This window comes from Talpa occidentalis, unplaced genomic scaffold, assembly GCF_014898055.3.
Source record: "Talpa occidentalis isolate TD23 unplaced genomic scaffold, MPIMG_talOcc4v2.1 talOcc4.10, whole genome shotgun sequence".
NCBI classification, from domain to species: Eukaryota; Metazoa; Chordata; class Mammalia; order Eulipotyphla; family Talpidae; genus Talpa; species Talpa occidentalis.
The window spans coordinates 24325706-24349010 of record NW_023600993.1 but is presented as its reverse complement, the minus strand read 5'-3'; the positions used below and the strand labels follow the sequence as shown (position 1 = coordinate 24349010).

General features: G+C 47.4%; 1 protein-coding gene across 1 annotated transcript; it reads right to left on the bottom strand.

Moving 5' to 3' along the window:
- Nucleotides 1–3475: 3475 nt before the first annotated feature.
- On the bottom strand, nucleotides 3476–21101 carry CRTAP (cartilage associated protein). The gene is made up of 7 exons (XM_037525857.1): nucleotides 20550–21101; nucleotides 15426–15575; nucleotides 12003–12174; nucleotides 11009–11137; nucleotides 6799–6944; nucleotides 6042–6125; nucleotides 3476–3666 (listed from the first exon to the last, which is right to left on the bottom strand). Exons 1-7 carry the CDS (start codon nucleotides 21021–21023, stop codon nucleotides 3613–3615), a joined length of 1209 nt encoding a protein of 402 aa, XP_037381754.1. The 5' UTR covers nucleotides 21024–21101; the 3' UTR covers nucleotides 3476–3612.
- Nucleotides 21102–23305: the final 2204 nt, after the last annotated feature.

Genomic DNA, 23305 nt, shown 5'->3' with positions numbered 1-23305 from the left:
ATTTCAGTAGATCTGCCTGTTCTGCTCCCCACTCTGTCTCTGGTGAATCCTCTCACACACACACACCCCACCTCTGGCCGACACCGCAGTTTTTGTATGCATAAATAATAAATCTTTAAAAAACAACTACAACAAAGTACCGACGACATGTTATACTGTCACCAAGGTCTCTTCCTCAGGGGACATTGCTCATGTGGGGATGGAGGTGCTTCTCAGCCAGATTCAGAGAGGGGATGAAGACCCCCGCTACCATCCTCACTCTACCCTTGGTACATCATCATCCATAAAAAGCTCACTCGAGGCTCAGAGGAATAGACCAAATGAAAGCTCTGTGGCTGAGTCGGGCCACCCAACCCTGCCTGGTCCCTGGAGTGGCCTCCTGGCCTTTTCTCACACAGCTGGGAAGACCCACAGAGTCAGGAGCCACAGGGAGGGTGTGCAAAGCTGTTCGGCACACTTCTCCAAGCACCTGGGAAGTCTGGGGCAGGGTCTCCCCCTGCTCTAGAGTCCTGCCCTATGGCCATCTTCCCCACTGTCTTCAAAAGGAAGCTGTTCTGTTAGAATAGAGGGTGGGGTGAAGAAAGAAAGAACGCACATCCTGTGAGCAAAGCTGTCTCCCCCAGCAGGAAGCCATATGGATCTGACTCATTGCTGGGCTGAGGGGGCCCTGCTGGGGAGGTGCATGGACACAAGCGCAGCCACCAATAATACCAGCTAGGCTCCTTCAGCCACACCGCCCTCTGGGAGTGGAGACGAAGCTGACGTGAGCGAATCCAGCCCAAGCCAGAATGGTCGGTTATTGTCTTGAGTTGGCTGCCCTAGAAGGAGAACCTGGCATGAGAATTCGTGTGCAGGTACAAGAAAACCTGCTCTCAGGAGAAAGGGTGGAAGGATGCAGGAGCGTGCAGAAGGAATAGGTGGATGCATCTGAGTTCCTAGTGGTCAAATAGTGAGACAGGGAGAAAAACAAGTCTGGAAAAACAAGAATGTGTGAATTTTCTATTCCTGATGAATCACTATGATATTAAAGACCCCAAATTCTCCTTTCATTTCTTTCTATGCCATTGTGGGGAAAGTCCTTTCTCCCAAAAGCTTTGCTAGTCTCTTCACCCTCTAACCTAGAGGATCCCAAATAACTAAGTGCTTTTTTAGAGGAGAGAGTTAGAATCAAGAAAACAAGCTCAGATTCCAGAACACCATGTTCTCGTGGTTTTCTCTGACCTCAAAGGCAGCTCCTTCTCAGTTTCGTTGGTGGGTTTCTCATTTTCCAGAGAGCCCCAGGGCTCTGTGTTGGGTACTTTTCTCTTATTTCTTAATATATATAAACAATCAATGACCCCACCCAGCCTGGGCTTTAAGTACCCTTTGCAAGGTGATGATCCACTAGGGGATGCTATGGTGCTCCTCCCAGATCCCCTTCACAGAGACAGCCCCCACAACTCTGCCCCCCACCCACACATGTCTGTTGGCTGCCCTCATGGTCCACAGTGCCCTTTCAAAAGAACCGCCCTCGGCTGGCCAAGCTACTTTCCTTCAAAAGGACTTCTCACAGCCAATAACTGATGGAGGTTTACACAGGCTTCTTAAAAATTCCACCCAAATAAGCCACATGACTTCAAATCCCTGTCTCAGGCTTTGTTAAAGACTCAACCTGAGAAAACACTCAAGTTTTATTTATAGAACCTTCCATCCCAATTTGGTGCCTGCTTTGCACCAAGTTCCTTCCTTACACACCCACCCACTTTTCCATTTCAGTGAATTGCTATTGCCTTTACTCAGGACAAAAACCTGGAGGTCATCATTAGTTCCTTTCTTTCTCATACACGCTACATCCAATCTATCAGCAAATCCTATTGGGCCGATTGTTTTCAAAATAAATCCACAGGCCTCCCTGATGGCACAAGAGGTTAAGATGCAACCTATGAAGCTATCCGCAGCCACTGCAGAACAAGTTCGATCCCCGGCCAGGGAGGTGACCCACATGGTGCAGCAGAGCTCTCCTGTCTCGCCCGCTGTTGCCCTCAGCAGTGTATTTCAGTCAATCCACCTGTTCTGCTCCCCACTCTGTCTCTAGTGAATCCTCTCACCCCCCACACACACACCTCTGGCCTGTATACCAGTTCTTGTATGCATAAATAAATAAATCTTTAAAAAAATAAAAAATAAATCCACAGCCTGTCTACCTCTCACCACCTGCATTGCTGCTACCCACCACTGAGCTAGCATTTCCTCATTTGGGATTACACAGTAGCCTCCTAACTGCTATCCCTGCCTCCACCCCTGCTCACTTCCAAGTTTTTCACAATATGACAGCAGGGTGATCCTGTGAAGTCAGTCCATCAAGGCACAACTCCACTCAAATCTTCCAATAGCTCCCATCTCACTCAGAGGGCAAGCCAAAGGCATCCCACCAGCTGACAGGGCGTGAGCTCTAAGTCCTCTGTGCACCCTATGTGAGAACCTCTCTGCTTATCTCCTCCATTTCTCCCCTTTCTCATGCCTCTCCTTGCCTGCTGTGCTACTCCCTGACCACACCAGCATGTTCTCACAGCAGGACATTTGCATATGCTGCATCTTCTGCCTGGAATGCTTTTCCTCGACATCTGCTTCCCTAAGGTCTCTGCTCCGATGTCACGTTCTCGATGAGGCCTTCCCTGAACACCCTACATAAAACTGCAGCCTCAACTCCAGACTGCCTTACCCTTTCCCTTGCTTTATTATTCCCCATAGTAATTATTCCCCTCCGGCACCTTATATACATTTATTCTTCTTTATTTATTGTCTGTCTCTCTGTGTAGAATGTAGGCTCTATGAGGGTAGGGGATTGGTCCTATTATACTACAGAGTATCTCCATTGCCCAGGTCAATGCCTAGCACACAGTAGGTGCCCAATGAGTCTTTATTGAAAGAATGAATGAAACTAGACTCACTCTAGCTTCTTCCATTTCCAACTCTAAGACTTATAACCAAGCATAGTCTCCAAATGGGAGTGTCCAACCACTGTAAGACTTTGAGCATCCAAAGTGTTAGGTAAAAGTCACATTTCTGTATCCTGCACTGTATCTCTCTCAATGGTGCAAGTCAAAGCAGGTACAGACCATCGTGGGATGTAGAGAAGTGTAGCCATTGTCTTCTATCCTCTTTCCTGGATCTGGGGGTGGGGAGAAGAGACTAAAATCTGGGCGAGCAGAAAGGCCAAAGTAGATTTTTACAGTTATCACCTTTTAGGAGTATTTTTTTCTTATTTAAAAAATAATACTGATTTTTCTGGAAAAAACAAAGGGAGACTGTCCTTCCAACCAAAATGGTGGAAAGGGCAGGTATGAAGATGGGAAAACAGGTGTGGACATGAGAAAGGCAGGTGTGCACATGGGAAGACAGGTGTGCACATGGGGAAGGCAGGTGTGCACACGGAAAACACAGCTGTGAACATGGGGAAGACAGGTGTGGACATGGGGCAGGCAGGCTCACCCGTGAGAGACGGGCGCTTTCCTTTCACTTCACTGAATAAAGTGAAAGCTCTGAGGTATCAACCACTTGGGCTATTGGGAGAAGGAAGGCAAAGAGTTTGTTTCCTCAACATTGAGGGAGAGTCTCTTCAGTCTCTGTGAACTAGCCAGCCGCCTCCGCCTCCAAGAGGTCGTCCACGTATTCCACAACCTCTCCCTGAAAGAGAAAACAGGACACCTGTGTGAAGGGACTACCTGGCTTGAAAAGTGTGTGATCAGAGGCTATTTCCAAGAGGTCCTTGACCTCTGCCTGCTAGGGCTGGCACGTCCTCTCGCCGCTGCCCTCAGGCCCTGACCTCTCCCTGGGAAGGGACCCTGCTTTTATGCCACATGAAGGTGGAGTCCAGTGTTCTGCAACGCCCAGAGATGTGAAGTGACCCCTCTTCTGGACATGCCCCCCACTTCCCATTTGCAGTGATCTCACAAGAACACTTTCTTTTGTTCTCTTTCTGCTTTGACTAAAGACCGTGAGCTCTTCAAGGCCCAGGACCTGGGGTACTCTTCCCCTGAGCCTGGCACAGAGGTACTCAGTAATCCCACAGAAGGAGGGGTGCCTGGGTCCGTATGCACAGAGCACTGAGGGGACAGAGGGTCTCGCCACTTAAAGAAGGGATTCTTAGGTGCAGGGGCACCTGTGTGCTGCTGTCACTCTGAAGAGCCCGCACGCTCCCCGCTTCTGCAATCAGCCCTAAGCCTCGATGGGAGACAGCCCACACCACTTCATGATTCCTTCTCTGTATTGATTTCTCTCCCACCACTCACTTGGGCCGCCAGTTAAAGACACACATTCTCTTCGCTGCAGAGAATAAGAGCATCACCGAGCATGAGGGTGAGCACAAGTTGAACCCACTGATGCTGACCACCCCCTCTGCTCACAGAGGTCAGGAGCCTACCTGCTACTTTTGATGTTTTAATGCAGAGAGATTCATAAAATCTCGCATTTCAAAGTAATTGAAAAATCTATCAAGTAGATGAGACACAAAGGGGATGGTCTTATTATTTTCACCAAATACTTGCACCATGTCAGGCCTGAGATTAGAAATTAAAAACATACAGTTCTCCAGGGGTTCTCTGGACCCACAAGGGAATACACCCCAGGGATTTCATGTACGACCAACACGCCAGGGTAGAGGGATTACGTGCATGGCCGTGACAACTGTCCCCAGAGTTACTGCTTCCACTGGTGTGGCTGCTGTGACCTAGAGATGACGTCAGCTCATTAATAAGGGCCCCATGCAATGCTGATAAGAGAAACAGGTCTCCTACATGGTCTGTGTAGCAGGATTGCTGGTGACTTGCCCACAGCTACTTCCCAGCCACCAGCCCCTGCTAGGAGTGTTGGTGGTTGATGGCTAACTCCCGCCCCTTCTCTGAAAAATTGCCCTTGGTAAAAAAAAGAGCACCTCCCATACCCAACCCCTGAAAGTTTACATACCACGCAGCCAACAACCAACAAACTAATTATGTCTGGGACATTTATGTTGCTTGTGGAAGTGATTTATAAACTAGAAGTGATATACACTCCATGGTCTTAGGCGGGGGCCCTTGCAGCAGAGCCCATGATAAAATCACAAGGCTGCCTCGCAGGCAGCAACCCCTAGCTAGTTACAAACTCGTAGTTCTGTCTTCCATTCTCCCAACACTGTCTTCCATTATTAGCCCCATTTTATAAAGAACCGTGATGTAAATTAAATGAATGCCAGTCATGAGTCCAGCCCATCATGCAAAGTCTGCACAGAAAACAAATTCCATGATGATGTCTTATTTTGATGTGCTCCACCAAAAAATGTGATAGTGGAACAGACCTGAGAGCTCAGGGCTCTGGGTCTGGCCAAGCAGCTCACAGAACTTTCCTGTCCCTAAGCCCTCCGTCTGCAAAGGGAGGGTCGGACCAGAGCAGGCTCACAGCTGTCTGCCAGCGTCCAGGGCTGCAGCTCCCAGGGCTGCCAAGCCCCCAACCGTCCTAGAAAGCATCTAGGGGTTGTTCCAAACACCTCTCTCTAAACACGATTCCAAATGATGGCTTTTCTTTGACCAGGCTGCCCCACCACAAAATGACCATGCCGTCACCAGTGGAGACCTGGCCAAGCAAGGAGTCAGTGAGAATAACCAGGAATGTCACGAAATCCCAGAAAACAACAAAATGACTGACAGCCAGAACCTAACCTACAAAAAAAAAAAATCTGATAGAAAAATTGGGATGGGGGTTTGCAAGCATCCCCCTAGGACTGAGAAATGGAATTTGTTCTGATTTTAGGAAGTTCCAAGGGATGGCGGGTGACTGCTGGGCTGGATCCCAGGAGCGCCGTTCCATGCTCACCATCAGGAAGAGCCACACTTTGGCTGGGTTTCCTAGAAAGCCTTGCTGGGCCTTGCCAGGGCTCTGCCTTTCATTAAAACACCCACAGAAGCTGTATTTCTCAAGGTCCCCTTCTGTTTCTTATTTCAGGGACGACTCAGCCTTCCAGTGATTTTTGCACTGACGTGAGTAATATTTTCTCCGAACCAGACGTGCTAAACACGAAAACTTACCTCATCATCATCCATTATATTTTCCTTTGCAAAGTCATACAGTTCTTTCTGGAGTGTAGTCACGTTAAAGAATTGAATTGCTTCCTGTTCAGATGCAAACAGAGAACAGTTTATATGCTTTAAATGCTGGGACTGAAAGAGGCAGGGCAGAGAGGATGGCATTCTTGAGGGGGAAAGAAAATGTTCAAAATTAGAGAGTGGTGCTGATCACACAACTCTGTGATGGACTGAAAGTCACTAAATAGTGTACTCTAGAAAGGCAATTTTTATCCTATATGTATTACATCTCAATTTTAACTGATTTAGAAATCAGAATAAAGCCATAAAGTATTAAGAGACAAAGATATTGGGCCTTCCAATATCTTTGGCTCAAGGGGTTAAGACACAACCTATGAAGCTATCCACAGCCACTGCAGGATGTGTTCGATCCCAGGCCAGGGAGCTGACCCACATGGCGCAGCAGACCTCTCCTGACTTACCCACTGCTCCCCTCAGCAGTGTATTTCAGTAGATCTGCCTGTTCTGCTCCCCACTGTCTCTGGTGAATTCTCTCACCTCCCACACCTCTGGCCTGTACCCCAGGTCTTGTATGCATAAATAAATAAAATCTTAAAAAACAAAATAAGAGACAAAGATATTATAGGGGAAAATAAGGTTCCCTTCATTCCCTTCATTCTGAAATTTCTGTTACGGCGCAAAGCAGTCTCCTGACAGTGAGCATGGAAGGGAGGAAGGGAGGCACCATTCCTGCACTTACTGGTCTGGGCTGGAAATGCTCATCCGTGAGGCCCCACTTGTCCCTGTGGAACTGGTAATACACCAGGTTCTGCTTCATGACCTTGTCATTGGGGTCAAAGAGCAGGTAGCTGACTGCACAGGGGGCTGCGTTCTTTAGGTCATTCACTGGCATCAAGAAGGAAAGAAGAACCAGAAATCAGCAAACCATGCCTGCAATTATTCTCATTAGCTTCCTAAAGAAAAAGATGTAAACAAGCCTCATCTCTGCAGTCCCTCCTGCAGGAAGCCTGTGACTGGCCAGAACCATCCCGGGACAGGCAGGTAATCGGCTGGGTCTCCATGGCATCCTGGAGGCCAGTTATAAAGTTTTGGAATTGAGGCAGATGCTTTTGCAGAATTGCCTGTGTAGCTGCTCAGTCTCCTCCGCCCTGAGCTGGTCTCACATCCCTGCAATCTGAGAAGGCCAGATCCCAACACCTGAACTGTCATGGGGCAGAGGGAGCCAGAAAGGGTGTAATCAGCAAATGATTCCCTCATGGAACCACAATTTCCAGGTCCAGATCCTTGGAACCCCCATCCCAACTTTTAGCTCTTAAGCCAAACCTAAAAAACCTTTTCAAAGAAGATTTTCAAAGAGGATAGTGGACCCTCTGGTCTGGAAGAGATTGGAAAGCAACCTGGTCTTGCCATCTTCTGGAGGCTGGGGTTCCTACCTCCAGACTCTGTCAGAGTTGCCTCACCTATAACAGTACCTTCAGCATGGGGATTATGCAGGTGTTGGTATTTGGAGGGGGGGGGGTGGAGCAAGAAGCTAGATGGGCGGGGCAAAAGGAAGAGAGAATGAGACACAAGCCCCTGAGTATTTATTCTGGCACATTCCACTCCAACTTACAAGCTGGGAACACTACCTTTGCTAAAGCTCTGGCTCAACTAAGCCAAGCTTGGGTGTGAGTAAACTGTGCCACCCAGTGGCTGCTCCCTGTAATGACAACTCTAAAACACCAGCTAAAGGGCACTTCTTATTCACAAGGCCTTTGGGGATGCAGAAAGGTTCAAGTGTAAAGACCAACACATGCCCTCAGGAAATCCAGTGTGATAGATAATCTAAAACCAGTTCAAAACAGGACAGCCTTTCAAGAATCCAACTTCAAAGCAAGTTTTACTCACAAGGTTTACCTATAATTCCAGAAAGTCAAGATGTGCTGGGAAGCTAGCATTCAGCAAAGCTAGAGGTTTGGGGCTACCAGTGTCTGGAAGTCTTTGCCAAGGTTTCTGATGCACAGGGTGATTTTCAGATCATGTGGGGATTTCCAAGCTCTGGTGACAGACCAGAGCCCAGGGGCCTAGGAGACCGAGTCTGAGGATTCTTCCCCGTGTTTCAAAGTCCAATAAGGGCTAGCCAGTGAACGGCTCACAGATTTTCATGAAAATGAGATTAAAACACTTGCTTATACTTTCATCCAAAATAAAAAATTTTATAAATTTATAAACTCAAGATTGGCAGAGTGTAGACAATGGTTGAAGTTGTGTGTGACGGGCAACTAGAGCAGCATGCCCTGGAAGTTGTTATAGTCACAGAAGGATTATGAGGACAGGACTTCTATGTCCAGTGGCAGGTGTCTGGCTAGATTCCCCCAGGAATCTCTAATTACCCCCTAATTAGAGGTAATTAAACTCGATGTCTTTAAATTTCCAAAATAATTTTTTTGAAAACCACATACATAATTTTTCATAATTCTCATTAAGAGAGGGGTCTTCCAACTATGGCAGAATAAAAGCAAATAGTTAAGAGTGGGACGGGGTATAGGAATGGATGGTTTGCTGTGGTTGTTTCTCTGTACCTTTCTGAGATATTTGGTTTGCTGCTGAAGTCTCTTTGAAAGAAAGCACTAATCAACCACTTATTTTTAAAAACAGGGCTCTTGAAAAGCTAAATCACAGAAAACTCTTCCCTCTACCTAGTATGCTGTTAATAAATCTTTGCTGGGAATTTGCTGTGAGCGAAGTGTTGCCTCGTATGAATGCATGCTTATAGATTACATGGAACTAGACTCTTGTCTTCTATACTAAATAATCCTGTACCAATCAGCTGGTGCCAGCATTACTATGGCACATAAAGCCTCTGCCATGCCCCCATGAAAGGAGACATTGGGAAAGACACTTGTTTAAAACACACCGTGTCTACCTGTTGATGTCAGAAATGTCTAAGCTAAGGAATCAGCCTTTTATTGCACCTGTAAATGAAGGCCAAGCTGCGGTAAGGTCAGGTTCAACACTGAGAGAGCTAAGTTTCCTGACCCAAGAAGACCTGGTGCAAACCCCACCAACTGGGAGAACATTTTTGTACACAACACTAGTGATAAAGGACTGATCACAAAAATCTGCAAAGAGCTGATGAGACTCAACAACAACAAAGAAAATAATCCAGTCAAAAAATGGGCAGAAGAGCTAAAAAGAAACTTCTCTGAAGAGGAAATGCAAATGGCCAGCAGGCATATGAAAAAATGTTCAACATCACTTGTAATCAGGGAAATGCAAATCAAAACTACCATGAGATACCATCTTACACCAGTGAGAATGGCACATATTAAAAAAAAGTAGCAACAACAAATGTTGGCGAGGGTGTGGAGAAAAAGGAACTCTCCTGCACTGCTGGTGGGAGTGCAAACTGGTCCAACCACTATGGAGAGCTGTGTGGAGATTTCTGGACCTACTAAACATAGAGCTTCCATATGATCCAGCAATTCCACTCCTAGGTATTTACCCAAAGGACACAGAAACATCAATTCCAAAGAGCACCTGCACCCCTATGTTTATAGCAGCACTGTTTACAATAGCTAAGCTTTGGAAACAGCCCAGATGCCCAAAAATAGATGACTGGATCAAGAAGATGTGGTACATATATACCATGGAATATTACTCAGCATTTAAAAAAGATAAACACATGCAATTTGCAGCAACATGGATGGCGCTGGAAGGGATCATGCTCAGCGAAATAAGCCAGAAAGAAAAAGAAAAATACCGGATGGTCTCACTCATAGCAGGAATCTAGAAACTTAAATAAGGGACCAGGAAAATGAATAACTATAAGAAAGTGAAAATCAAAATCAACAAAAAACTATGAACCAGAGACACTTTTTGGGGGGTGGGGGGGGCGGAAGGGGAGGGATTGGGGTCAGAATGGGGGGGTTGCAATTGTATGGGGAATATAAAAATAAAATTTATTATTATAAAAAAAAAAAGAAGACCTGGTGCAAATGCTTGTCTTCTCAGTCTTGATAAGCAGCAAAAAATAAAAATAATATATATATTTTTTATTTGTATAATTATATGTGTTTGTATATGTGTACACATATATATGAAAATGATTTTTTTTTTCATTTTTTTCCTTTTTAAACCTTCATCAGGCAAGGCTTTCAGTGTGCCCAGGAGAGGAGAGGAGGTGGAATAAAAAGGTTGGTGGCTGTCGTAAGAAGAGAGAACCCACAAAGAACAAAATGCCCATGAGAGGAGGAGGGCTGTGGCAGCCAAGGTTGTCGCCCATTCTTCCCAGGACACTCTCCCTGTATGCCCCAGACCAACTACCCCAAGTTTGAAGGATGCCTTGGGGAATCTAGCCAGACAGCTGCCACTGGACATAGAAGTCCTGTCCTCAGAATCCTCCTGTGGATATAACAACTTCCAGGGCATGCTGCTCAAGCAAGTCTCACTTGGCAAAGTTACAGGACATAAGGAAAAGTCAAGAGACAGGCTCTGATTTCAGAACTCTGATCCTTAAACTCCTACCTCAGCCCAAGGGAGGACCGCCTGGAAAGATTCTCTAACAGTCTGAAAACCAAGGCCAATGATGGGGAGGAGGGGAAATAACAACAAAACAAACAAGTCTCTCTACAGAGTTTGCTCTAGGCCAGAGTGGAGAACCCTAAGCATTCCACATCTATCAACGCATTTAATCCTCATGACAAACTTAGGAGGTCAGTACTATTGTCTCTACTTTACAGATAAGGAAAGTGAGCCTGAGAAGTTGGAATTTGAATGCAGGGAGTCTGGTCCCTGGTCTGTGCCCCGAATCACGGGGCCATGAAGCTTTTTCATGCAGAGCACGGCACCCAAGATCGTGAATTCTTATAGCAACCCCACATATTATTTTCCTATTTTATAGACAGGGAAGCGGAGTCTTAAAAGGGTTGAGTCTCTTGTCCAAGCTCTGATAGAAGATGATCACTTACACTTATAATAGGCAAACTGCAAATAATGATACATGGTAGCCACAAATTTCTCCACTGGATAGCCTCCGACAACCGGGGTGAGGTTCTCTTCACACTGTATTTTGCATTCCAGAACTTCTACATAATGATCTGAAAGAGCACACACAAATTGTGGGGGCAGTGTATTCGTTACTTTCCTCAAGACTACTGCTGCACCCTCCTCATGATAAACATGAAAGATAAAAATCATAAATGGTAAAGAAAAATATTTGCAGTATTTATAATAAAGGGCAAAAATCTTTAATATACAAAGTTCCTTAAAGCTCCTCCTCCAATATAAAAATGGCCAAAGGATGCTAACAGAAGAAAAATTATAAAAATGAATGATAAACATGGTGAAGGATGCTAACCCTTATTTGTAACTAAGAAAAGGAATCCTACCTAAATTAAACTGTTAAATTGGCAAAAATCTTAAAATTTCATAATGCCGAGTGTTGAGAGGATGGTGAGGCAGATTCTCAAATTCTACTGGTGGAAGAAAAACAGGGTCAAATTTGGGGGCAAATAATTTGGCAAAATTTTTCAAAGTTAAAAATATATATCTCAAGAAATTTCCTTGAGAAAGAGGCACACAAGAACACTGTTCATAACAGCAAACAAACTTGGAAATAACAAATGCCAATTAATGGGATGGTGATGAATAAATTATGGTGCTTGCAAGCAACAGAATCTAACAGCCTTTAAACAAAAATAAGGTGGACCTAAATAGAACATTTTTATTTTTTCCAAAGTCTCTGAGGAATCTGTAATGAAACAGGACTGGTCTCTCCAGGTCCGACCTTGGTAGTGTCCTCACTATCTCTCCAGCAACCAAGTCAAAGCCTGGCCTCTGCAGATGCTGGCGACCCCAGTCACCCATTCACGTTCAAGCTCAAAAGGTCCTCAGAGGTCACTCTGGTCATCCAAAGGCCCATGGATCCCACAGTGGCGGCTTCAAGATACACCCACCACCAACCTGCTATGGACAGATAGAAATCCTTGAAGTCCCTGATCTCCCGGGAGCCCTCACAGGCTGCGAGACACTCATAAAAGGCTTTGAAGAAGTCAGGAAGGGCCAGCTCCATGTCTGTGATGGACGTTCTCCAGTTCTCGCCGTTGTAAGCCCGCACCGCCCGGATGAACAGACTCTAGAATGTGAGAGAAGGCAATGAAGCTCCTGCCAGGCTGAGGACAGACCTGCCCTCCCTAATGGTATCAGGCCACCTCCAGGCTCCCCCTGCTTAATTACAAGGAAACCTCCCCGACCCTTCATTAAATATGTAGCCAACAGGTGGCTTCTATCTAGTTTTTGCTGCCTTATTTACAAAGGTGTATTTATTTGGTTTAATTCAAAAAGTACCAAGTGTTTGATAATAAAATCAAGTTTGAATAGAGGAGAAGGGAAAACAATAGTGACAGAGATGGGAGCAGTGGACCTGGGTTCAGGGCGTGGCACAAAGGCTTGACTGTACGAGGGAACATTTAGGGGAGACCGAAATAGTCGACATCATGATTGTGGAGTTAGTACCACAGCAGCATATATTTGTCAAAATTCATCAAACTGTACACTTAAAGTTGGAAAATATAGGTAAATGATAGCTCAATAAAGCTGATTTTTTAAATTGAATCAAGGAAAAGAGAGAAGCTTGAGAGCAGGTACTGGATACCCAACCCCCTAACAGCGAAGCACAAATTAAGAGAGCCAGGGGTGAACCCTCGTTACTGGGGAGGACGGTCATGTGCCTGATGGAAACTCCAAGGAATTCCTGTTCCCTGCTGACTGAGCCAGATAAAAGAGAAAAAACAAGGGCTGTCAAAGCAGCTTAGTGTCACAAAAATAAGTAGAGATATGGAATCCATGCAAAAGCCTGCTAACGGAGGGGGGACCAGAACAGCCCCGGAATAAGCATGGCATTTCCCACTTGGGGTTGCTTTTTTGGCTGTTCTAGAAATGGGGTATCTAAGAGACACCCTGCAATTTTCACCAGGTTTGAGATCTCAGAAAAGGTGGATTTCCCTGGAAACAAGTCAGGCAGAGAACTGAAGGGGCCTTGCCTGGAGACTGGGGAAATGAGCAGCTGCTCCGGCAGCTGACTCTGCAGAGGAGGTAGCGCAGCAGCAGCAGCAAGAAGAAAGCCAGGAGAGAGGGAGCCCCCCAGGTGCACAGGAGGACTGCCCTGCCACACCCAGGACTCCAAGGAGGGAAGAAGGATCTAGTGGACTTGCAGTTAAGCACAGCACAGTGCACTGATCACATGCACTCAGCAATTCTCCCCAAACCCTGCGAAGAAAGTAAACAGGTATAAATCCTTGCTGTGGGATACTGGGAAAGCAGCAAGCAGCAGCCAAGAGATTTCAACAACTTTTAGCAAGACTAAAAGTAAGACTTCACCGCCATGTGAATGATACCCATACATGCATAATTAAATTTTTCTTTTTCTCCTACTAATCTGTCTGATTGATTTTAATTAATTTAATTTGTTTGCTGGACCAGCCCAAAAGGAACCTCAGAGGGGCAAGGGAAATTTTCCCTTGTGCCCCCATAGCTCTATCAAATCTTTCGCCAACTAACCCATTCAAAAGTATGCCAGCCTAAATAAATCAAGCTTTATAAATAGCTCTTAAAGTAAAAGTTAAAATAGAAAGACTGAAAACCAAATTATCACAGAGGAGGGTCTAGAGGGAAAGTGAGCTACGTGCCCCATTGGTACTTCAGGAACTACACAAGGCTAACACTGGCCGTGGAAATGAAAGAGGGTTGAAAGAATGAGCAGAGGGCCTCCCTGGTGGCGCAGCAGTTGAGCGCTGGGCTGCAAAGCTGCCCGCAGCCTCTGCAGCGCCAGTTCGATCCCCAGCCGCCAGCGAGGGTCCCACATGGTGTGCATATCTCTCTTGCCGCACCCGCTGCTCCCCTCAGCAATGTACTTCATCAGTCTGCCTGTTCTGCTCCCCGCTCTGGCTCTGGTGAGTTCTCTTACCCTCCTGCGCTTCTGACTGTACCCAGTGCTTGTATAAATAAATAAATAAATCTTTAGGGGGAAATAAAAAAAGAATGAGCAGAGCCATCAGAGGCCTGGGTTCAGAGGGCCCCAGCACCTACCTGGCCTCCCAAGGGATCACATCCCAAAGCCACTTTTCACCAGAGACTGGTGGTTTACTCTAGAGAGTCTACCCACCAAGGCTAAGGGGTACAGGACCAGGCAGGGGAGAGCTGGGATTTAGACTGAGGACTGAAAACCCCAAACTTCAGACACCAGCAGACAAGCATGGTCACCCCACCAGCACTGCAGAAGGCTGGGGTATTCTTCCCTGGAAAATAGAAGAGCCCCCATAAAAAAGAGGCTTCACATACTCTATTTGGGGTTTACCACTAGTAAAAAAGTAAGCGTGCAGACTGGACACCACAGGAAACCCTTGGGATCTAATGGTTCCCCATAGGTACTTTCAACACATTCCTTTTTCCAACCCTGCCCTGCTGCGCGGGGCACACAGGCTGCCCGTGCGTGAGCTTGACAGTCCCAGACAATTGTAAATGCTCAAAAGGGTTAGATTTGTCCTCTTTATTGTCATCAGTAATTCTCATCAGAATTCCCCTTTGCAGATGCACAGATTTAAATAGTCTCTGTCAAGTCAGTCCTTCTAGTTCCTTCATTCCCCTTCCATTTTATTTTTTTTTATTTATTTATTTTTTTGGTAGAGGCATGTTTTATTTATTTGTTTGTTTGTTTGTTTGTTTGTTTGTTTGTTTATACATGCACTGGGTACAGTCAGAAGGCGGGAGGGTGAGAGAATTCACCAGAGCCAGAGCGGGGAGCAGAGCAGGCAGAAGGACCGAAGTACACTGCTGAGGGGAGCAGCGGGCGGCAGGAGAGGTCTGCGCGCCATGTGGGACCCTCCTCTGGTGGCCGGGGAGCAGCCGGGGATCGAACCGGCGCCCCAGAGGCTGCGGGCAGCTTCGCAACCCAGCGCTCAACCGCTGCACCACCGGGGAGGCCCTCCCCTTCCATTTTAAAACATATGTTGCGTGTATATAAAAATATGTCTCCATGTTCCAATAAAAGTGGAGGCTTATGGTTCTGTTTCTTGTGTTCTTGGTCACTTTTGGATGATTTCCAAGACACATCTATACTCCACCATCTTTAAAACTGAACAATCAACTGACCACGTTTCTTAAAAATATAGATTTTAAAGGAAAATTGGAATTGGCTTTAACATAATCATGGAACGTAAAAATCTCAGTCTTAGATGGATTGACTCTATGCTAACAAGTCAATCATAATATTCATCAAAGGTCATGCAAAGTCACTAGATCTCCTTACATGCCAATACCTATTTGTTGAGATACAGTTCATTAACAATGCACATTGTGACTAAAAGCAGTATAAAAACCCAAATAGACCTCATATGACTTGGTTTCCAAGTCTTTAATGTAGTCCTCGGCGTCGGGCAAGCTCTTGTAATACGCCATGTTTCTCTTCATCATCTCGTCATCGGGATGCTTCAGGAGGAAGGTATGAGCAGCTGCAATGGCTTTTGGAAGATTATTTGCCTGAAGTACAAGGAAGAAAGATAAAAGCTACTAAGTGGAAGGCGTGCAGTCATTTTTGCAAAAATATCAATGTCTGTTCCATCTTCCAGGAACTCTGTGATCCTATACAACATTTCCAGCTAAGGGCTCAGTGACTTCTGGGGCCCTTCAGAATGGATGCAACCACTCTGGACAAGCGTCTATCTCCTGAAGGTGACGAGCTGGCCTCTGTGCCATCCCCGATCCGCTCTCTGCGTCTCCACCCTGCTCCATGCCCAGGAGGTTGACCTGAATGACCATAACCTCTAGCTTCCAATGGGGTTCACCAATGAGGAACCCCAATAGGAGACAGGAGGAAGGAGAAAGAGGCTGAGTTATTTAGTCGCCAGCTCTCTGCTCGGTGATCTTGGACTCTTATTGTCTCTTAGCTGGGGGTCAGGGCTCCCTTCCAGGTGGTCCTCTCCAGACAGCCCCTCTCCTCTCATATCCCAGCGACTGCTTTCTCCCTTACTCCTTCTCACCAAGAGGTGGTCATAGCCCACCATTACTGACAGTGGGTACGAGACTATTCCTTGTGGATTTCCCAGACACTTCACACACTTTTGTAAATAACCACCTCATGAAAGTTCCTCAAATTTCCCAAAATGACACTAGCATGTCTTTAATGCTGGAATCTCAACATACATATGAACATTTGTGGTCATACGAGACATGTTAAAAATGTCTGTTACAGAGCTTTCTATTGCACTGTTCTCAACACTGCTCCCACCACCACCTCGTCTTCATTGATTCACTCTGCAAGGATTTATCGGGAGCCCCCTATGTCCCGTACCATATGTGCAAGTAAATTCCCCGATCTCCCAGTCATCTGGATTAAGAGCCTCTCTTTTATGTTCCTCTGTGTTCTGCCCTCCCACTCCTAGTCTCATACAGAGACAACAGTGCTGCTCTGTAACACTAATATGTCGTCTCCCCTTCCGGATGCTCCTCGACGGGCCCAGCAGTGCCAGGGCTACCCACGCCCCTATTCCTGGCACCTAGTACAGATGCTAGGACTAGGCAGGATACACAAAGCATCCGTGATCTGGACATGACAGTGTGATGAAATACTTTCACAAACTTCACATTTTCCTCTCTTCTCCCAATTTGGGGGACGGCCAGCTATTTCCGAGTTCCACTACCTCAGAGGAGGTAGGGACAGAGCACAGAAATCACCTGCATAACAAAAGCCCTGTGTCTTGAGAAAATTCAGCAGTGGTGAGGAAAAGAAGAAACTAGAGGAAAATGTCTGTTCTGGAAGAAAGAAGGAGGTCATCCCTGAGTTTAGAAGAAATGTTCCCCTGGGGGTCTGCAGGTATGGCATGGTCTGGGGGTGCTGGAATTTTGAGCCTGGTACCCTGCTAGACAGGACCCAGCAGAGCAGAAGTCCTCAGAAAGGAATGGTGTGTTTTTTTGAGGGGGGGGTCTCAGAGGGCAGGCAGACGGACACACGACCATCAACCACAGGGTCCCCCATCATTGTCTTGGCTCTGGCTGTCCCCTGGAATCATGGCACTACCTGGAGGGGGTGGGGGTGGAGGGGAGGTAATCATCCTTCCATACACCTAGGGAACCCTTCAGTCAATGCAGAAGGTCACTCAGAGACAAGAATTAGGGAAGCAGGTTTGGAGAGAAAAAAAATAAAGTAATATTTGGAAGACTCCAGGTTTCTGAAAATCAAGGGGCAGCAAATATCTATACAAAATGGGCCCAGAAGGACGTCAAATGATTGGGAGACAACAGCAGTGGCAGCACTGGAAAAGTTGTGGGTGGGGACCACAGCAGACTCCCAGATGTCAATGCTGGTATTTGGGGAATGCTAGTTTGTAGCCTGTCATGGCTCTGCCTCTGAAAATGTTCCACAGAAAGCGTCACACCCTGGCCAGAAAAAGGCTAGCCTGGCAGTGAGAAGGGAAGAAATATAAATGCAGTCCTTTAAAGCATTTGCCAGTGAATTTGGATTCTCTCCTTCTCCAGAGAGCACTTAGAAAGAGGGGCCTCAGTGGGATCTTGAAGGCCTCTAACTCAGGACCTGAGTTTTACAAAATGAAAGCCCTTCCTGAAAAGGAAGGAAAGGATGATTTTATTCATTCCATCTCAGGCTCTGCCAATTGGAACTCAGAGTGACAGGTTGGCAGCTAAACGTCTGACAGACCCTGGCAGGTTTTTGGAGAAGGTGAGTGGGCACATCTACCCTTCCAGGGTAGCCATCTGCATGACCGTGCTGCCTGCTAAATCAGGGGGCCAGCTACCTGCTAAACCAGGTCCTCCTTCATCAGCCTTGATGTGGTGGCAGGTCCTGTGGGAGGAGGCAGACAGATTCCAGGCTTGGGATGAGGTACGAATGTCTATGAGGCAGCCGCCTCTGTCCAGAGTTCAGAGTCACTAAGGAATTGATAAAGTGCCCACTTTTCCCCTTGCCTGTGGGGGAAGACAAGCATTTCAGGGAAGATGGCCACCGTGGAGAGAACCCCCAGCCAGTGACATGAAACCTCTGGGGAGCTTGAGAGCTGCACACAGGAGTATGGCCCTTTTTCTACAAGATGAAACATCCAAGCCACCTTGTCTGACTCTGATAGTCTGAGCCCACCACCCCTTCTCCTGCGTTTAACTCAGGCCTTTGTCCTGAACCACTGCGAGAGGCCTGCAAACCAGAACACAGTACCATCTACCCACCACCTGCTAGAGCAAGCAGCACATTCCAGCTCCAGCAGGTGCCAGGTAGAAGGGAGGAACCCACCACCAACCATTTTCTCTCGACCCAGAAATTGAGTTTGAAAATATAAACATCATTTAGGAAAAAATAATAAATAATATAAACACCACCTAAAATCACTTTTTCAGCAATTGCCAGTTGAAGCAATTAAGTGTAGATTTTGGTTGATTAATAAAACGTTCAACCTTTTCCTGCCACACGAGAGCTCTCAAAATACTGGCAGGTGGTATTTTACTGACTTGTAAGTAAGTGATAGTTACAGGACATAAAAAGGATTTTGAAGGGGAACCTTGAACTTCCTAACTTTGGATACAGGGAAAGCTATGCCTATGCCTTATGGTCACCTCCAGGCAAACGTTCTGCCTCATCCCCCACATCATTTGTTTCAAATTCACCTGGATATTAAAGAAATCCCAACTTCTATGCTCCAGGCTTAAAAATAAAACACTTCCCCCTTGATTATGTGACTTAAGTTTGGCTTAGACTGTATTTGCCAAGAGCTATACAAAAAGAGAGAGAATTAAGTCATTTTTAGTTTAAAAATAGTGCTTATATGAGCCAGCTGTCATTTTTCATTGTCCTGGAACTTTATTAATTTTACCCCTACCTAGTTTTAAAACTGCTATTTTATTGCCAGGGCAGATATCTATGAATCTGGTACTTTCTATAAAACTGTAACTAGGCATACAAACAACCCAGCTCTTCTTTTATTTGGGGTTTGGACTGTTTCGCTCCTGCGTAGGCAACATACACGTGGCTGTTTCAGTGGAAATATGAAAAACAGATCTTGCAAAGACTCAAAGCATAGTCGAAAAAGAAAAATCCAACGGTTTTTTCTACTTCTGGAGTCTGGGATATAACATCAAACTAGTTTTGTGGTCATTAAAAGGAATGTAATATTCATTTAAAAATCGTTTTCAATGAAATCACAATAGAAACTGGGCTTTGAGAGGGTTCTCTTAGCAAAACCTGGTGAAATCATCAAGTTAAAGCCTCTTTATTCAGAACTAGAGAATCCAGCCCATTCTTAAACCCACTAAGGGTAAGGACTCAGAGTAGAGAGAAGGGCAATTTGTGGCTATTTTTAGCCAGCAATCACAGGCAGGATGCAAGCAGCCACAAAAAAGAGAGCAACTGTGTTATATTTTAGAAAATGCAGCGGACAGCGCCAATGTGGACACATCCCAGGGCTCGCGGTCTGCTCCCCGGGACAGGGAAGGGGTCCCTGCCCTTTCCTGGCCTCAATTTCCTCCTCAAAAAAAGGGACTAGCCAACCCCTCGATTCCTCTTCCGCGTGATTATTGAAAGCACCCTCTCACTTGAGACACAGGGGCTGTAAAGCTCTATAAGATAAAGAGGAGTCTGGGCCTCCCTGGTGGCGCAAGGGGTTGAGCACCTCACTATGAAGCAACCCGCAACCTCTGCAGCACCAGTTCGATCCCCGGTAGGCCAGGGAGAAACCACATGGCAAAGCAGACCTCTCCTGACACACCCGCACCCGCTGCTCCCCTCAGCAGTGTGTTTCAGTCAGTCTGCCTGTTCTGTCCCCAGCTCTCTGGTAAGTCCTCTCACACACACCCCCTATCTCTGGCCTGTACCCCAGCTCTTATATGCATACATAAATAAATCTTTAAAAAAAAAATAAAGAGGAGTCTGTCTTCAAATAACAGATAACAGGGCCTCCCTGGTGGCGCAAGGCGTTAAGACGCAACCTATGAAGCAGTCCGCAGCCACCACAGCACGAGTTTGATTCCCCGGCCTTGCCAGGGAGCTACCCACATGGCACAGCAGACCTCTCCTGCCTCGCCTGCTGCTCCCCGCAGCAGTGCCCTTCAATCAATCTGCCTGTTCTGTTCCTCACTCTGTCTCTGGTAAATCCTCTCATCCCCCACACCTCTGGCCTGTACCCCAGCTCTTGTATGCAGGAATGGATAAATCTTTAAAAACTAAAATTAAAAAATAAAAAAATAATAACAGATAACAGCTATCGGACACTTTGCTGGGTCCCAAACAGTGCGAGACGTTCTAGGGACCTAGTCTCTGTCCTACGTCTCGGGGCCGCCTTCCAAGAGAGGTAACTTTATCTCTAGTTTAGGCGCAGGGGGTCGGGGCGCAGGTTTTGGAGGCGTCCTCGGCTAGGGCCGGGCAGGAGAATGCCTGGTCCTGCGGCCCACGATGGGACTGGGCGTCGGGGCGCCCCGGGGCGGGGCGGGGCAGGTGTTGGGGCGCGGCCGACTTGCCTTGAAGTAGGCGAACTGCAGGAACTTGTAGGGCTCGCGGCGCTGGAAGTCGGCCAGCACCTCTCGGCTGGGCTGCGACTGGCGGAAGGCCGGCAGGCCCTGCTTGCAGCGCTTGAGGCACTGCGCGCGGCGCAGCAGGCCCCCGAAGAGGCGCAGCTCGGGGTAGCGGCCGAGGGGGGCGGCGGCGGGCTCGGGCTGGGGCGCGGTGCTGCAGTTGCGGTGGCAGAAGGCCTCGCTGTCGCGCAGCAGCCGGTGCAGCCGCAGGCTGATCTCCAGGTAGCCCACGCTCTCCGCCCAGTGCTCGCCGCTGTACTGGTCCAGCGCGTGCCGGTAGGCCGACTCCAGCGGCATCAGCTCGTCCCGCGGGAAGCTGCGGAAGCTGTAGCGCTCGTACTGGGCTCGGCCGGGGCGCAGCGCGCACCCCGCGCACAGCAGCGCCAGCAGCGCCGCGGCCCCCCGGCGCCCCGGCTCCATCGCGCCCGGCGGAAGGAAGCGGGGCGGGAAGCTAGGGCAGGAGCAGGGAGGGAGGCTGGAGGAGGGCGCGCGACGCGGCGGGCCGGAGGCTTAGGAGGCGGAGACACCGGCCTCTGGCCCGCCCTGGCCTCCGCCCCTCTGCACCCCGCTGGGGTCTGGGCGCAGCTGCCCGCGCGGGGAGGGCGCCTGGCCCGCGGGCTCGTGCGCACTGGGGCCCGACTCCGGGGTGGTTTCCTTTGGAGACCGCAGTTTACAGGCCGGACGCGGCCCTAATGGATGATAGACGAGCCTAGTTAAACTTTATGGTCACTTGGAGGACTCGTGAAAACGTAGATTCCTGGGCGTGGCCCTAGAGCTTCTGATTCAACTAGTGCAAGTTTGGGGATTTGCCTTTCACCTGCGCCCTGGTCTTGCTGATGCTGTGAGTCCTTAGCCTGCCCTTGGCGAGCGCTGTCAAGGGCATTGCTGTCAAGGGCATTACGTTGCAGTGGGAAAGACAGCGCTTAAATAAAATTCTTTTAGATGTCGGTTGAAGATGCACTGCCTTGTGACTGTGAGTCCGCTCCAAAGAATATGCTCAAGAAACTGGTATGTTTCTTCAAAAGATAGCAATGAGGGCCTCCCTGGTGGCACAAGGGGTTAAGTCGCAGCGTATGAAGCTGTCCACAGCCACTGCAGCATGAGTGCGATCCCTGGCCAGGGAGCTACCCACATGGCGCGCAGACCTCTCCTGACTCGCCCGCTGCTCCCCTCAGCGGTGTATTTCGGTCAATCTGCCTGTTCTGTTCCCCGCTCTGTCTCTGGTGAATCCTCTCACCCCCTACACCTTGGCCTGTACCCCAGCTCTTGTATGCATAAATAAATAAATCTTTAAGAAAAAAAAAAGGTAGCAATGAAATGTTAAAAGCACTTTAAAATTTGTTTAAATTTTTATTTTGAAATGATTTCCAGCAAAGTTGTTAGGATGGTACAAAGAGCTCCTATACACCCTTTGCATCCAAATGCAAAAATTACCGACATTGTGCTATTTTTCCTTTCTCACAATCCCATTTCAGGACTTTTAAAAATCACTTGAGAGTAGGTTGCATACATCAGGCTCACTTGCCCATCAATCTTTCAATATCTATGTTGTAAGGTCACTGCTGACAGTGTTCAAATACACCAGCCCCTGCACAATACGGTTCTGGAGGAGTAGACATGAAGGGTACAAGAGACTAAGCGCAGGCAACTGTGGCAGGGGATATAGTGGGGACGGCAAAAGTTAAGTGTAATTACCTTTGAGGGGCAAGGTTGTCGTTGGGCAGACGGAAGGGAATGGAACCATTGCTTTTCATTATAACTCAACACAGTTGGGCCTCCCCGGTGATGCAGCGGGTTGAGTGCCGCGCTGTGAAGCTGTCCGCAGCCTCAACATTGTGGTTTCCATCCTGGCCTGCCTGCGAGAATCCCACATGGCGCAACAGACCTCTCCTGTCGCCCGCTGCTCCCATCAGCAGTGTATTTCTATCGTCTACCTGTTCTGTCCCCCACTCCGTCTCTGGTGAATCCTCTCGCCCTCCTGTGCATCTGGCCTGTACCCCAGCTCTTGTATAAAAATAAATAAATCTTAAAAAAAAAAAGCTGTATAACTCAACACAGTTTTGTAAAAAGGAAGTGAAATTAATATGTCTAATATGGCTGACCCCTGCTGATGGGGCTTTTCATCTTATTAGAGTTATGTCTCTGAGTATGTCTGAGAGTAAAGGAGTCAGTGTGACTTTAACGTTCTCTTTTCTATTGTGAAGTTATTCATTCCATCAACACCCAGTTCTTGTCCTTAGCACTGCAATGCAAGCTGGATCATACATTCTTGACTCCAAGGAACTTCCCATTGAATAGAGGAGATAAGGCATCCTTGTTTGTTGTTAATGTATAATCCTATACTGGGGCCTCCCTGGTGGCACAGGGGTTAAGATGCGGCACTATGAAACTAACCGCAGCCACTGAAACACAAGTTCGATTCCCTGCCAGGGAGCTACCCACATGGCGCAGCAGACCTCTCCTATCTCGCCCGTTGCTCCCCTCAGCAGTGTATTTCAGTAGATCTGCCTGCTCTGCTCCCCACTGTCTCTGGTGAATCCTCTCCCCACTCCCTCTGGCCTGTACCCTGGTTCTTATATGCATAAATAAATAAATCTTTTATATATATATGTATTATATATATATGCATATATATATATACACACATAGATATAATCTTATATTGAGCTCTGATTGTGTGCCAGGCACTGTATTGAGAAAAG